This window comes from Mastigoproctus giganteus, chromosome 12, assembly GCF_048544385.1.
Source record: "Mastigoproctus giganteus isolate SK-2022 chromosome 12, ASM4854438v1, whole genome shotgun sequence".
In the NCBI taxonomy this organism is placed as follows: Eukaryota; Metazoa; Arthropoda; class Arachnida; order Uropygi; family Thelyphonidae; genus Mastigoproctus; species Mastigoproctus giganteus.
Window position 1 is genome coordinate 108,535,310 of NC_143586.1, and position 14,484 is coordinate 108,549,793.

The following is a 14,484-nucleotide window of genomic DNA, read 5'->3' on the forward strand; positions in this document are numbered from 1 at the left end:
AAACATCTGATATGAAAGTAGTTTTTGTAATGGCTGTATGAAGTATTTATGAACCATGCTGTGATTTTTTTTTTTTTTTTTGCAGGTAATATTGTGAAAGAAAGACGAGAAAATCTGTTTATTCAGAGGTGATATAAAAAAGGTACATGTAAAAAAATGACATTTGAATTTCAAAGAAGTCAAATGTTTGGTTTACATTTAGCAGCGGGATGTTGGTGACTAAAACTGCTGATTTATTTAATATATCTGGAACAGCTGAATTGTCTGTATCCATCCAATTATGGAAAAACAATCTGATAGGACAAATTGTGATAGAAAATCAAAGCTGATTGAAAGACTGCCGAACACTGAAAAGGATTGTAGCCCCAAAACACAAAATTACTGCCTCAAAAATAACTGCAGAACTTAATGTCAGGCTCTGAAATCCAGCTCCTAGCAAAACAGTTCAGCGAGTATTTCATATCTTGGTATTCTTTAGGTCCTATCATCACCCTAAATGGGTGAATTACTGCTACTCATTACCTTGATATTCTGAGTAACCAGTTTCATCCCATGGTACGAATGTTGTTTCCCTACAAACAATGCCAAGTTTCAAGACATATCTGGCTGTGCATGTTCCAATATGCTCAAGAGGTGTCCAATCTTTGTTTGAGGAGTATGAAACTGAGGCTAAGCATCTTTTATGGCTTGCGCAATCACAAGACGTAACTGTGTTTGAGCCCCAGATCAGTCCCAGGATTTTCTAAAGGGGAGAGCTGAAGCAGTGCTTCAACAAAATACAGTACACCCTTGCTTCTTGATATTAATCTGATCCAGAGACAAAATCGTATCGTGAAAATATCGTAATGTAAACCCAATAACACATTGTTTTTTGTAATTTGTTCCAAGACCTCGGAAGTTGAAATTTTTGCTATATAACTAGCTATTTATCTCTCTAAAAGGTGATTTTTATAATGGAAATTGTACATATTGATTAAAAAAAAAAAATTAAAACTAATGTATTGATTAAAGCACAACACAAAAAAATCATGTCATCTAAAGGATGCAAAAACAAAACATGCGGCCAACATGTTTACAAAGGCTGCTATTGGTTGAGAGGAAGGACCACGTGGTCCGGTCGGAGAAATCGTAAGCCAAGCCCATTGTAAAGTGAAATAAGTAGGTACATTTTACACGGTCACTAGTTAGTAAAATCAAATTTCAGAATACCAATTAAAATCATTAAAATGCACAATTTCTATTTTCGGTTATAAGAATAATTTTGATCGCCTTTGTGATATTTCTGGAGGTCACAACCAACAATAAAAACAATTTGCAGTTTCCAGTTTATTGGACTTTTCTGTTAGTGCAATCTATTATAAACGGATTAGTAAACTCAATCTTACTGAATTTTCGATAATACCAACAGCTGGAATTCTGTGGGTTTTACATTATGGTGAAATGTGTTTCCCCTTCCATGAAATCTTCAATCATATAAAAACCAAATAAATTTTCAGAATCTTCTCTTCATTCCTATTTTTTAATTTTCTTAAACTTGTTACTTCATATCTCACTTGCGTGTATTGCATTAGTTGTAATTTTATGTGTGCCATGTTCTTCGTTATTGATTGCTTATCTTTTTTACTGTTTTAAATTTTACAACAAAAAAAATGTCAGTGAACAGAAATATCAGTTAACACAAGCATAAATTTATTTTTATTTTACTAACATGTTGAAAATATTCTTCCAATTTTCACATATCATTTATTTTTGTTAATTGGCAAGGCATAAATTTGTGCTTTATATCTTTATTTTTATAGCCTGTGGATGATATTCCTCCTAATTTCACTTATCGGAATTGCTGTTTAATAGAATTAAAATTCAATTTACAAACGGGATCACAATAACTGGTGCTTGCTACATATCGTATAGTGAAAGGAGAGTCCATCATAAAGTAAACCAATTGTAAAGTGGAGGTTCACTGTATAAACATCACTCTCTTCCATTTTCCAATTTAAAAGACCATTAAATGCATGAATATTTCCTCCACTTTCACCACTCAAGGAACCTGAAATGTTCCTCTCAAGACAGTTTAATATAACCAATGTTTTCATTATTTTGCCCACCCTCTTTACACAACAAGCAGAAATATATGCACAGGTGCAGTTTGAAATATCATGCATTTAATGGTATTTTAAATTGGAAAATTGAAGAGATAAGGACTGATGTTTATATTTTATTTCTGTTTTTTGTAATTAAGTAAATTTTTTTTTTGAAAATAAGTATAAAACACAGCTTGTTTTAAAAATTTGAATAAGCACTGCAAGCATTAAGAAGAGAAGTATTGGACTGTTCAAGCAGAATAATAATAAAAAACCCTGTAGCACTGCGTCAGCCCTCCTCTTTAGAAAATCCTGGGACTGATCCTGCACGTTACCTTTGACACTTTTTTTTGTATTTCTATAAGAATTTATTCATTTCATTTTCCAAAAATGTCACATATCAGTACTTTGTTATGAACTTCATTTTTGTTAAATAACTATGCAAAAGTAATCATTATTAAGTGTTTATTTTTTTATTTTAATTGCACAGAGAGATTTATAGTAATAAAGTGTTACCTTTATAGGGTAAAGATGACTTGAAAGACACAGACTGTATACTGAAATGTTCCAGCAACAATAACTGTATTCCCTTAACCTGTTGTGGATCTCTTCAGCTTCCTTTGCAGACTGAACACAAATCAGAAATAAAAACTCATAACTGTGAACGCCAGTTATCTTCGAACTCTGCTGACAGTGGAAAAATTCATTCCATTTTTCTTTATGACACAAACCATCAATTTGATCACGATTTACCTCAGTTTTCCCAATATCAATTCCAACGGATTTTGACTTGTAATGAAACTAAAGTTTAGTCAGAAAATCATAAAACTAGTCTCTTTGCATTTTTTGTTTATTTTGAAAATAACAGGTACACAAGGTGTGATCAAAAAGTTTGAGGACTGAACTAATATTTGAAAAATTAATTTTTGGCTGTTCAAATGCATGTTTTGAAATAGGCTTCTTGATAAGGTATACACTGATTCCAGTGCTTCTGAAACTTTTGGAAAAGTTCCTGAGAGGCTGCTTTTTGAATTGCTAATAGAGTTTCTGCGTAATGTTCTGAATAATTTCCTCAGTCACTGCAAATCTGTGATTTATCAAGGAGAGCTTTAATCTGTGGAGAGGTGGGGGGAATCCATGGGAAGCTAAATCTTGTATGGCAGATGGAGGACCAGTGATGGAATACTTTTCAAGAAATTATCAAACAGAATCAAGTGTGTGGGGGCATTATTATGATGCAATCACCACTTATTATTATTATTAGCCATACAGTACAAGGAAGCCTGAGGCTTATGCTGCACCAGCCAAAAAAAAAAAAAAAAAATTCCTCCCCCGGTGTGTGTGTGTGAGAGAGAGAAGTAGAAAGGCATCACCAAGAAAGAGAAGAATGATGATATCCAGCTCAGGACCCTGGGTTTGCCAAGCCCATACTCACCACATGTGAGCCCCCGGGGTTAAACTTCCTCAAGGTACTTTTTTTCTAGCTGTTTTCTACAAACAGCCATGTACAACTGCTGCGGTTAAACAAATTCATAATGAATGAGAGCTAAATGTGAAACCCCAAGTTAAAAAAATATAAGCATGATTTTCACATTTGAGTGAGGTGAAGATGAAGTTTTCCATTCAGAGGATTGGGTTTTTGATTGTAGATTATACGTTTACGATTTGTCACCAGTAATGGTGGAAGAAATAAAGTGAAAGCTTCTGATGTACTAGTATTCTCTTCTCTTTGCAATCATCAGTGAGGGCAAGAAGTGCAAACTTGGCTGAAATGCACATTTCCAAATTGTGTTAAAATTGATTGATATGTCCCATGTGAAATAACAATTTCCCTAGTACAGAGCAACTTCTCTGAAATCAGTTTTTAACATTTCATGAGTCTCTGTTGCACTTTTCTCTAATTTGAAACAAAATTTGATGCAAATTCACTGTTCAGTAAAATCCCTCATTGTAAAATGTGCTTAAACACCTTTATTCAATGTAAGCTAATTCAGACTGATTGCAGATAAATAGGCAATTCATGTGTTACTACATCACAACAAATTGTAAACTCACTATGCCAGTTATAAGATAGCCAGTCTAGGAACTTTTTGATTACACCTCATTTGTGTGTATTTTTAAACCTAGACTAAATGTTTTGATTTCTATTCACTGTCTTGAAACAAGATGGCTGATATTGAATAGTAAACACCTACTATTGAATTGCTCAGGAATGGGATCAAACTACCTACGTTCATTGTAAGAGTTAGACTTAATGGTATAAATTCATGATACATGTAGCTGGGGAGATGCACTTCTGAATAGCTAATAGCTGCTTCTGTTGGAAACACCTTGTGCCGACTATATGAAGGTTCGCACACACACACACACACACATATATATATATAGGCAACCCCCATATAACATGGTACTTCTACAAGGTTTTGCTCTAACACAGTTTGAAATTGCTGGAAATCTCGCATAACACGGTAGGTATTTTTGTACTGGGAAAACCCTGCTATTATGTTCGATGTATCTTCAACGTTTCCATTCCTTTTTGTGAATCCCTGCTAGTTGTTATCGCCTTCATGGTATTTTTCTAAAACACATTTCTGGAGTCACTATCATAAAACAATAAAAACAATTTGCAGTTTCCAGTTCAGTGGTCTTTTCTGTTAGTGTAATCTGTCACAAACGGGTACTAAACTCAATCTTCTTGCATTTGCTATAGTACCGATAGTTGGAATTCTATGGGTTTTCACGTTATAGTGAAATGTGTTTCCCCTTCCATGAAATACTCAATCATATAAAAAACAAATTTTTGGAAAAAATTTATTAAGTTACTCTGTATCTCATAGGTTATCTCACTCATTACTCTGTATCTCACTTGTGCGTGCCATGTTCTTTGTAATTAATTGCTTATCATTTTTCTGTTTTAAATTTTATAACAAAAAAAAAACCCCCAGTGAATAGAAATATTAATTAGTATATAGGTATTACAGTACGTACTAATTAAGCTATGTATGTAAGCATAAATTTATTTTTATTGCTAACTGGAAAATATTCTGATTTTCACATCATTTAAAGCTGGGGTCCACTGTATTTTTGTTGGGAGATCCCTGGGTCAGATTCTGTGTGCTATTGAACTTGTTTGTTTGAGACCATAAAAAATTGACTTTGAAGAGTGCAGTTCATGACTTTTAAAGAGAGAAGGTACACAAAATCTAGATGCTGCAAAGAGATTGTGCTTAACAGCAATGAAAAGGAAGAAAATTAAATGAATGTACATTATCTCACATACAAGTATCACAGTTTGTAAGGTAAGACGTTTGTTCAGTTATTACTATTTAAGTCACTACTATTATAAAAATATTAAGTTATTACTACTATAAAAATTAAGTTTCCGATAGTTATTAAAAATATTTTAAACCTACTCGTTGAGCTCTTTCCAATGGTGTATAATCAGCTATAGGTTGTCGACAACATTTTGTCCCCCCCCCCATTTCTCAGACAAATTTTTGGCCCACATGATGTACAAACCCATGCAAAATTTCAAGCCAATAGGTTGAGTGGTTCCAGAGATGTGATAGACAACCGAGTGATATTATAAGGGTCCTTTGTTAGACTACGGTCCCAAAAAATAAGCAAAAATACATAACATAAGTAAAAATAATTTCATAATAAAGTTTTTGTAGAATATTCCAAAATTTTTATTACGTTCTCATCCGAAACCCTATGCAGACTTCTTTTCTTCCTCTTTGTGTCTCTTGCTCAATGACATTTCCGAGACAGCCACAAATCGACATATTTTGCTGGATCGAAGAGGGTCAGCAATGGGTCTACAATTTTAAGAAACAGTAGTGAAGAAACGTTTTTGTCATCAACGAAGCTAATGAGTAACGAGTTACAAAGCTTTAAAAATAGGAATGAAGAGAAGATCTTAAAATTAATTTTTTTATATGATTGAAGATTTCATGGAAGTGTAAACACATTTTACCATAATAACCCACAGAATTCCAGCTGTCGGTATTAGCGCAAATTCAATAAGATCGAGTTTACTATCAGTTTATGATAGATTTCACTAACACAAAAGCCCAATAAACAGGTGACTGCTAATTGTTTTATGGTTCTGACCTCCAGAAATCCGACCGAACTACGTGTACGGTCGGAGACAATTGTAGGGTAATCTTCAGTGCTGCAGTCTCCTGCCCCAATTAAATGGCATTTATGGTTCTGACCTCCAGAAATCCGACCGAACTACGTGTACGGTCGGAGACAATCGTAGGGTAATCTTCAGTGCTGCAGTCTCCTGCCCCAATTAAATGGCATTTTGTCCCAATTAAGCGAAGTAAACCCTGGCTATTTTCTCGATTGGGTTCTGTTTTTTAAGATTTGCCCCAAATAAATGGCTGCCCCGATTAACCGGTGGCCCAAATAACCAGAATCCACTGTATCAACAAAATCAAAAATATTAAAATTAATTCCAAAAAATGAATGTTAAACATTCATAAATACCGCATTTAAAACCACGCATGTAGCTATACAATAGCGTACCTCGCTTTACAATATTAATCTGTTACCATTGTATCGCGAAAATATAGTAATGTGAACCCAATAACACAGTTTTTGGTAATTCATTCCACAACCTCGGAAGTTCAAATTTTCGCTATATAACTCCCTAAAAGGTCGTTTCTATAGTGTAAATTGTATCAGTTACCAATTCAAATCATTAATACGCACTACGCTTTCATCGTTATCATAATTATGTTCCATTATAAGAACCAATTTTGAACAGCTTTGATATTTTATCAAAAACGTTTCTGGAGGTCACTATCATAAAACAATTTTCACTTTCCAGTTTATTGGGTTTTTCTGTTACTGCAAGCAATTATGAGGTAGTAAACTCTATGTTATTGCATTTGCAGAAAGCAAATATACCGATAGCTGGAACTGTGTGGTTTTTTACGTTATAATGGTGAAATGTGCGTTTCCCCTTTATTGAAATCGTCAATCGTATAAAAAACAAAATTTCAAATCTTCTCTTCATACCTTTTTTTTAAAGCTTCGTAAACTTGTTACTCCCCGCAAATCGTGTTAGCTGCAATTTGTGCACTTCGTTTAAAAATACTTATGTATCCTATTGTGAAATTTATAAAGAAAAGAGATTATCTTGCAAATAAATGCCTCTTGAAGCATTTCTGAAGACGACTCCTTGTGCAACAAACCAACAAGTACAGAGCCAATGAGTGATCAACGAGTGTACATTTAGTCGATGATGATGAACAATAAACATTCTTTAACATAAGTCATAAATAATTTCTCTATTATTATTATTTGCTTGATTTTGCAGGGCACGTTTTCATTTCTTTGGATTAATCAATCATTGTTTAAACAAACTAATTAATTTCATTGTTGAGAATGCAACCCCTATTTTTAACATTATGTCTATGGGAAATAAATTCCTTCTTTACGAGCAAGCACTAGGAACGAATTAACTCGTAAAATCAAGAACTACCTGTATATACACAACAAAATTCAGTATAACAGTAAAAAGAAATTGTCGATATTATATAAGTGTATACTATATAATATCGGTGTAAATACACCATAGTTAACCCATATATTTGAGCTACGATTGTAGCGTAGAAGGCATCGTTTTAATTGTATCTCATAATGTGGTTGCCTTCACAACAAGATAGCTGTTATTTATTTTCAGCGGTACCACCACCCAGACGATCGTTTCGAAGCTGTTTGGCTTCGTCATCAGTGGGCGGGCAGGTACCCAGGTAATACAACAAGCCATCTCAGTTGCAAAGTTATATCCACATTATGAGAGATGCCAAATGGTGTGGTGGTAATGTATTTGGAAAATTAAATGCACTAGGCATAATCCTTATGGGTTAACTATGGTGTATTTACACCGATATTATATAGTTAATTATCAAAACCCATAAGGATTATGCCTAGTGCATTTAATTTTCCAAATACATTACCACCATACCCTTTTGGCATCTCTCATAATGTGGATATAACTTCGCAACTGAGATGGCTTGTTGTATTACCTGGGTACCTGCCCGCCCACTGATGATAGACCAAGAGTCTTGAAACGGTCGCCAGGGGAGCCGGATAATCACGGAGTTTCCGAGAATAGGTAACAACAGTCTTCTCTACTGGAGAAGCGTTGCCTATTGGAGGAATTTATGAGTTTTTGAGTGGTGTGAGTTGAAGGAGTTACTGTCCCTTTCATTCTTCTGCATCGTTTCGCTTCCTCTTCTGCTCCTACTATAACTTTCCCTTTACTTTTTGCTTTTCTAAGTCTAATAGGGACAAGTGGATAATCGAGTAGATATTCACATACATACATACAAACAGCTTCGAAACGATCGTCTGGGTGGTGGTACCGCTGAAAATAAATAACAGTAGCCTTCTCTACTAGAGAAGCGTTATTTATTTGAAGTAATTCAATAGTAGCTATCTTGTTGTGAAGGCAACCACATTGAGATACAATTAAAACAATGCCTTCTACGATACAATCGTAGCTCAAATATATGGGTTATGGTGTATTTACACCGATATTATATAGTTAATTATCAAAACCCATAAGGATTATGCCTAGTGCATTTAATTTTCCAAATACATTACCACCACACCCTTTTGGCATCTCTCATAATGTGGATATAACTTCGCAACTGAGATGGCTTGTTGTATTACCTGAGTACCTGCTCGCCCACTGATGATGAAGCCAAACAGCTTCGAAACGATCGTCTGGGTGGTGGTGGTACCGCTGAAAATAAATAACAGTAGCCTTCTCTACTAGAGAAGCGTTATTTATTTGAAGTAATTCAATAGTAGCTATCTTGTTGTGAAGGTAACCACATTATGAGATACAATTAAAACGATGCCTTCTACGCTACAATCGTAGCTCAAATATATGGGTTAACTATGGTGTATTTACACCAATATTATATAGTTAATTATCAAAACCCATAAGGATTATGCCTAGTGCAAAACACTGAAACATGGCCACTGTCTGTTAAAATACAACTGAGTGTATAAGGCTCTGTCTGATGGCTAAAAGCTGTAAGTTGGGAATTTATAAAATTGGTACACTTGGATAAATATGTCTAACAGATAAAACAGTATCGCATTTCTTGCACATGGGAAGGTCATCAACCATCAGCAGAAAGGAGTTTGTCAGATAGTTGTGTCCTATGCAGAGCCCAGCAAGAAAAACTTCCTCTTTAGGATCCCTGCACAAGACCAGACTGCCATAATTTGAATAAAAGCTTGACCTGATGAAGTTAGTTTGTAACTTGCCGATGCCACAAATCTTGCCACTGAGAATGCAGCTTACTATGGATTACTTGCCTCTAGTCATTATCAGCCAAATCAGTGAATCGCAAATAATAGACCGTTGGTGTTTCGATTTATGTTATACAGAGCTAATTCTATAGCATGCAGTTCTGCCAAAACTGGAAGTGTATTATGTCTTGCACTCATGAGCAGACCTGCATGTTGCGCAGGCTCAAACTTAGATAACTCGTGAGAAGAAACTGTAACCCCTCTTAGATTGATAACTACAGCCCCGAATGAAGAATGCTTTAAAAATTTCTGTCGATGGGGATCAACCCTCTTTTCAAACAAGTAACAGTGATCTATCATGCAGAATATGCTGCCAGAGTTAATGGGGAAAGGAATAAAAAAATAATAAACAACCTTAGCCCCCAAACATACTCATAATTGTATGTGTCTGAACCAGTCCGAATGCTGTGTGGGCCGAAAAACTCAGAATAATTCATGTTGGGTGTGGGGGGAACCCCCACTCCATATACCTTAGATTGCTAACTAGTTTCAACTGTAGAGGACTAGAAATTATTCCATTCATTTACCCAGACCTGAAACGAGTGGCACCCTGCAATGTACATGCTAGGCTACCATGGAGAGTGCAAAGGACATGGGGAGAATTTCTTATTCCCTTGTACCAAATTAAGTGAAATATCTACCATATTCATATAAATTTGTACAATTGTGCCTGTTGAATTAAATGATTATAATGGATGTGGGTTAACTCAAATAATCAGCAGCAAGGGATGTGGGTTAACTCAAGGTGGTAGATGAACCGGTGAAATACCACCACTTTGCTTATTGAAGGCTTGAAGTGGTGAAACCCATGTTTAGTCTCTAGAGCAGAGTTTCCGGCACCCCCCCCCCCCTACTTCTCCTTCAACCCATGCACAGTACAAAGTGCTATAGGTTTTGATACCTTTTGTGTTTGGGGTTTTCATTAAAAAAAAAAAAAAAAAAAAAAAAAAAATCAGCAGCAAGGGGGGAAGAGGGGTGCAAGTTAAAACATCCTGGGGTCAGTGAGCCAGCATGGGCCTCAGCAGGCTTCCCTGAACCAGTAGCCTTAGGAAAACCTGCTGAGGCCACTGGTTCCTGAGAAAGCTTAGCTCAAGTGTCATGCCCTTTCGTTATAGGCTTTTTGTATGATCAGCTACACCCTTGGATGCGTGTGAGTACCTGTATCGTGGTGGCTCCAAAGCAAAAGCCCATCTCCACCTTTGTTCTCTCTCTGTAATGGTGCAGAAACTCTAGGCCACTTTGCCACCAGGGAGCAGCCAACACCTGCTGCCTGTCCCCAAGCACGATGAAACCAGCCTGGGTCTACTATCCTATATGTGCTTACATGCACAAAATTCAGGTATAGTTGACCATACAAATAATAACACCCAAGTGTGTATAAAAAAAAACACCCTTTCAAGACAGTCCACAGTGAGTGGTATCATTGTCAGCCATTTCCAATTTGACTGAAGTCCACTGGCTTGAAGTGAATGGAAGTTGTTCATGTGAGAGCTGTCATCTTAATGTGAACCACAGCTGTTGCTGACATTTTAACCATCATGATTCTAAGGCAACTTTTTAGGCAATGAGAAATCACAAAATGACAGTGAAATTGTGGATGGGCTAATTTTAGCGCAGATGCAACATGTCGTTAAAGATTCATTTCTTACATTCCCATTTAGACCTTTTTCCTGAAAACTTAGGAGTGCCTCCAATGAACATGGTGAAAAGTTCCACCAAGGTTTCTCAAATGGAAAAAAGATACCAGGGAAAATCAAGTCCAAATATGTCGGCAGCCTACCTTTGGAATGTTGTACCAATGGATGATTATAAAAGGCAAAAAACAAAATAAATGTTGACCCACTGTTCAATATTTAGTACTGCACATAAGATTTTCTTAAAATATATGAAATCTTTACTAGAAACTTAATTTTTGACTGTAATCCCTTTTACCTTAAAATTGGTTTGAATTCTTTTTTTTTTTTTTGCCTACCTGTGTAGTCGGCCTCAGGAGAAGATAGCATAGTTTCCCTCCTGGAAACTGGTTTTTCATACAGCAAACAATTTATTGATATTATATATGATGTGCCTAAACCCTACAACCAACCAACTATACAACCAGAACACAATGGTGTAGTTTCTCCCGGGAACAGCACAATTAGTGCAGATAGTAAAGTTTTCTAGTGTTAAATCTCAGCTACTATTTCTCAGGCCATCCAAAATTATTTGGATGGGGTGAAAAAGGCTCGTCTTGAAGGAGCACACCATGATTACTGTCATTAACCTTTGTACCAACTGCAGACCTACAGATTATGCTTGATATGCCCTTGTCAATGTCATTAATACACATTGAAAACAATAGAGTTCTACCACGAACCCACAGAAAATACACTCTCTCTCTAAGCTTTAGGGAAATATGAGTCAAAATTATTTTTTTTGCATCCATCTCCTTTGTTACTGCATCATAGTATCCGATCAGATTGGTGAGACGTTCAACCCTTAACAAAGTTCTGCTGTGGTTGCTCTACAACTGCAGTCCCTCTCAAGACGATAATTGGTTACTCCTCCAATCAATAATTCAGGCAAGTAAGTCAAGCTTGCAAGCCTGTAATTACTCACTTTGCCCCTTGACCCCTTGTGCATTTGTATAAACTCATTTTCATGATATGGAAATACTCATTATACTTACTAGGGAGAATGTATCATGATCACTTTATAATAATAAGATTCTGTCCTCACAAAGGAAAAATTAAATGCCACTAAAAACATTAGGGATGTTACTGTTATATAACCTGCCTGAACATCCTTAAATGAAATTTTATCAAAATTTCACTTCCTCATATCTCATGCAACCAATGGATGCAGAGTCAATGGGCCGTAATCATTTGTATCACAGTAAACAACTGAAAGTCCCCCCCCCCCCACTCTCACAATTTTAACAGAAAGAAAGACAATATTAAAAATTATCGGTGCTATTTACAATTTGGTTGTACATGAATGAAGATTACAGTACTATAGTAAGAGCATAGAAAAGCTCTGGAATTAAATTATGACAATGTCCTTATTTTTATTTGTTAATTTAATTAAGTGCCTATCATATGCAGTTAACAATTCCCATCAAGAAATTTAAGTCATAGCTATAATTTCTAATAATGCAATATTATCACAGAGGGGCAAAAGTTGAACAAAAGAAGTCAAGAGTCAAGTGCTGCCTGCAGTTGGGAGGCCTCTACTGTTGAGGTTACATAAGTGTTGGTATCTCAGGAATTGTTAATGGATCTATATTTCCATTCGTTAATATCTTTGTGGTAGTGTGCAGGCTTAATCATTACAACATATTTTATATACTCTGATTCTGTCCCAATGAAGCCACCTTAATTTTCAAAAACATGATTGTAAATCTGTCATACACAACATTGAATAGCAATGTCACTATTTCTCAAAGCTCTAACTTTTTTGTTGATTAGTGTGTTCTCTAATCATAAATACAACATCATCCTAAGAGATGTTAATGAGCCTTTAGGTATAAAATTTTTGGGAAAAATAATATGAATATTTACTGTTTGGCACTGCGAATGGGTTAAAAAACAAGAAACACTATATAAAGAATTACAGGTACTCCAGTTCTTTTATTTAAACAAAAAACTGATTACAACTCTCAACGGTATGATTTTTGATACCGTGCTCTAGCACCGGGCCCACCAAATTTCTTTGGTTCACAACGACGGGGATCTGCAACTAGGAGAGATCTGTCATACTGAATTAAGATGTCCTTGATTTCCTTTTTTGATGCCTCATCAACATCTGAAAAAAAAAATAAGAATAAATTGAAGAAATTAACAGGATGGGAAGAAGCTAATTTCTCTCTCTCAACACCACCCCACTCCTAAAGATTTGATAGCAAAAAGAATAAGTTAAACGTAATCAATGGTAACTGATGTCAAAATTTATGTACCAATAATCAATTTCTTTTCTTTGGTGTATTTTGTATTTGCATATTGCTCACCATGGTAAACTTTCTAAAGAAGTAATCACAGAGGACAGATTTATTGTTTAATTATTATTGAAAGTGAGTGCCAGTCACAAGGTAAGGGGGGGGGAAACAACGAAGCAAGCACGAAACTGATCTGAGCATATCTATTTTTCAACATAATCACTATAAACATCTGGTCTTTGAGGTTATCGCAGACATTCTCTCAGATACGCCAGGCAAGCTGTACTTGTTGCCTGGGAGTCAAAAACACTGATGGAACTGATATTCGGGTGACACTCAAGTCAAGTGATGCATTACTGATTACAACAGTAACCATCTTTTTTATGCAGCAGGTTTCCAGAATTTTATAAAATGAGCTGAAAAGTGTTTTTTTTAAGAAAACCCCAACCCCGAGAGGCATTAGAACCTATAGTACATAGTACCGTGCTTGGATTGGAGGTTGGGAAGACGGAAAAAAAGATATTTGACATTAGACTTGAACTTCTGTAAACTGTAATTTTCAGCAAATACGTTATGAAGGAAGGTTGTTCCAGAAAATCGCAGTTGAATGAATAAACATGGAAGATGAAAAATTGGTTCTGTGAGTTTGAAGTCGGACAGTAAATGGATGTTGGCAGCATGTGTTCGTACTGTTTTGAAAGAGATAGCAGGAATTATAGAAGCGAATTCAGAACGCCGCCCACGAAAGTATTTGTAGAAAAGGCATGCAGCAGAAACAGTACATCTATGAGACAGCAAGTGGAGAGACTGTTGAAGATGAGTCAATAATTAACCTAACTGCCCTCTTCTGAATGGAATCTAATCTAGAAGCCCGAGAGAGGGTTTGGGGGCACCACCGCAGATTTGGAAACAATATTACATGGTAGGGCGGATTTGCAATTTATACAGAGTGAACAGCTGTTTGGAATAAAAGTAACGCCAAGAGCTAAACTGGCTGGAATTACCTGGAGATAGGCATTTAAGAAATTGGTAGTGGATATTCGGGAAGTTGAAGCTGATTGAGCAGGGCAAAGTTTCTCAAACTGGAATGCAATATGCTATCATCGGCAAAACTATGGATTAAACATTAATATACAAGACATTAATATA

General features: G+C 35.7%; 2 protein-coding genes across 2 annotated transcripts in view; one reads left to right on the top strand and one right to left on the bottom strand.

The window, feature by feature from the left end:
• The window catches only part of LOC150077329 (proton-coupled zinc antiporter SLC30A1-like), a 214,786-nt gene extending 211,893 nt beyond the window's left edge, over window positions 1-2,893 (top strand). Inside the window, exon 8 of the mRNA XM_090385858.1 lies at window positions 2,606-2,893. Coding sequence (XP_090241984.1) covers window positions 2,606-2,893 — 288 coding nt within the window. The remainder of the gene's footprint in view (window positions 1-2,605) is intronic.
• A 10,110-nt stretch (window positions 2,894-13,003) lies between these two features.
• The window catches only part of RpS16 (ribosomal protein S16), a 110,293-nt gene continuing 108,812 nt past the window's right edge, over window positions 13,004-14,484 (bottom strand). Inside the window, exon 6 of the mRNA XM_090386708.1 lies at window positions 13,004-13,205. Coding sequence (XP_090242834.1) covers window positions 13,060-13,205 — 146 coding nt within the window. The 3' untranslated portion in view covers window positions 13,004-13,059. The remainder of the gene's footprint in view (window positions 13,206-14,484) is intronic.